The sequence below is a fragment of the Micropterus salmoides genome, unplaced genomic scaffold (genome assembly GCF_014851395.1).
Source record: "Micropterus salmoides isolate LMB-PRFRI ecotype aquatic unplaced genomic scaffold, ASM1485139v1 Ms_hic_scaffold_11, whole genome shotgun sequence".
Classification (NCBI taxonomy): domain Eukaryota; kingdom Metazoa; phylum Chordata; class Actinopteri; order Centrarchiformes; family Centrarchidae; genus Micropterus; species Micropterus salmoides.
In genome coordinates, this window is record NW_024040152.1 from 13,368,995 (window position 1) to 13,370,536 (window position 1,542).

Consider the following 1,542-nt stretch of genomic DNA (forward strand, 5'->3'; position numbering starts at 1 on the left):
CAATGCTTTGTAGTATCAACATATTTATTTTACTGTAATACTGCACTGCTAAGATGTCTGTTTTAAGAATGCACAATGAATGTTGCTTAGGTGTGGTGTCAACAAGTGTTTGTATACATTTTTTGTGCACAGCCAAAGTGTCAAGACCCACTATGGCCTGCCCCACAGAAAACGTAATAGAAGGTAAAACCTCTGTGAACCTAACCTGCAATGCTGACGGCTTTGTGTCCAACAGAGTGTTGATGAAAGACGGCCGACCTTTGGTTTCTGGAGAGGGATTCAGCTTTTACGACAGCAAGAGCAGAGTGTTGTCTATCAGCCCTGTCGACAGGAGAGACACTGGAGAGATTCTTTGTAATGTCAGCAATGATTTCAGTTTTGATACAGCTAACTGCAGACTGAAAGTCTATTGTGAGTATTTTCAATTACACATTTCCTGATTTTGAATATTCGCTTATCATTACTTAAGTGCATAGAAAAGGCTAACTACTTCAGTCTCATCATAATTGTTATCTTCCTAATAATCTCCTTCCTCAAACGTTCAGATGGACCTGACAAACCAACAATCATTCAGAGGCCAATAGGAGCAGAACTTGAAGAGAGTGTCATTCTTAGCTGCTCTGCTGACTCCCTACCAAAGGCAACTTTCTTCTGGACGTTCAAACACATGAAGATGTACGGGCCCCTGCACTACATCCATGAGATGGAAGAGATGCACCTGGGGAGCTACACCTGTACCGCCCAAAATGCTGTCACTGGTTTAGAAACCTCTGCGCTCCACACACTGCGTGGTAATTGAGCTCTATCTCACAGCTCTCTAAATTGTCAGTACTGATGTGTGATTGCAAATCGAAAAGTAATGTTTTTTTTTCTTCTGATCCAGACTCATCTACTCCCATCATTGGTTCTATGTCTATGATGGTTTGCACCGTCCTGCCGTTGATGTAGCTAATTTTAGTCTAAAGACTAAGAATAAGTGTGTGTGTTTTAGATCATTCTCTGAGTTCAGCATTGTTGATGTGTTCTTTAAATGTTATGTTCATGTAAAATAAAGCTGTGAATGATAAACGACAAAACTGTTGTTCTTCATATTTGCTTTTGTTCCTGCAGTATGTTCTTCTGAAATATACAGCTGTGACATTCATTGTTGTATTTAATGACTAATAACTGTCTCAGTTTTCTTCTTCTTCTTTTGTTTTGAGATAACTGAAGCCTACGTAACATTCCAAAAATCAGGAACATCCTGTCTCAAAATTATGCGGAAAAATTAGTCGACGCATTTGTCACTTCTAGGTTGGATTACTGCAATTCTTTATTATCAGTGTGTTCGAATAAGTCCAAGACTCATTAAGACTCTTCAGCTCATCCAGAATGTTGCGCCACGTGTAATGACAAGAACCAGGAAAAGAGATCATATTTCTCCTGTATTAGAATCGCTGCACTGGCTTCCTGTAAAATCTAGAATATAATTTAAAATCCTTCTGCTCACCTACAAAGCTCTTAATCATCAGGCACCAATTCAATTCAATTCAAATTAGCTTT

At 39.0% G+C, this 1,542-nt stretch overlaps 1 protein-coding gene across 1 annotated transcript; it reads left to right on the forward strand.

Moving 5' to 3' along the window:
* The first annotated feature begins 241 nt into the window (after nt 1-241).
* LOC119898271 (pregnancy-specific beta-1-glycoprotein 5-like) lies at nt 242-948 on the forward strand. Its single transcript, XM_038712459.1, has 3 exons — nt 242-411; nt 546-791; nt 884-948. The coding sequence occupies exons 1-3, from the start codon at nt 243-245 to the stop codon at nt 946-948; spliced, it is 480 nt and encodes a 159-aa protein (XP_038568387.1). The 5' UTR covers nt 242.
* Nucleotides 949-1,542: the final 594 nt, after the last annotated feature.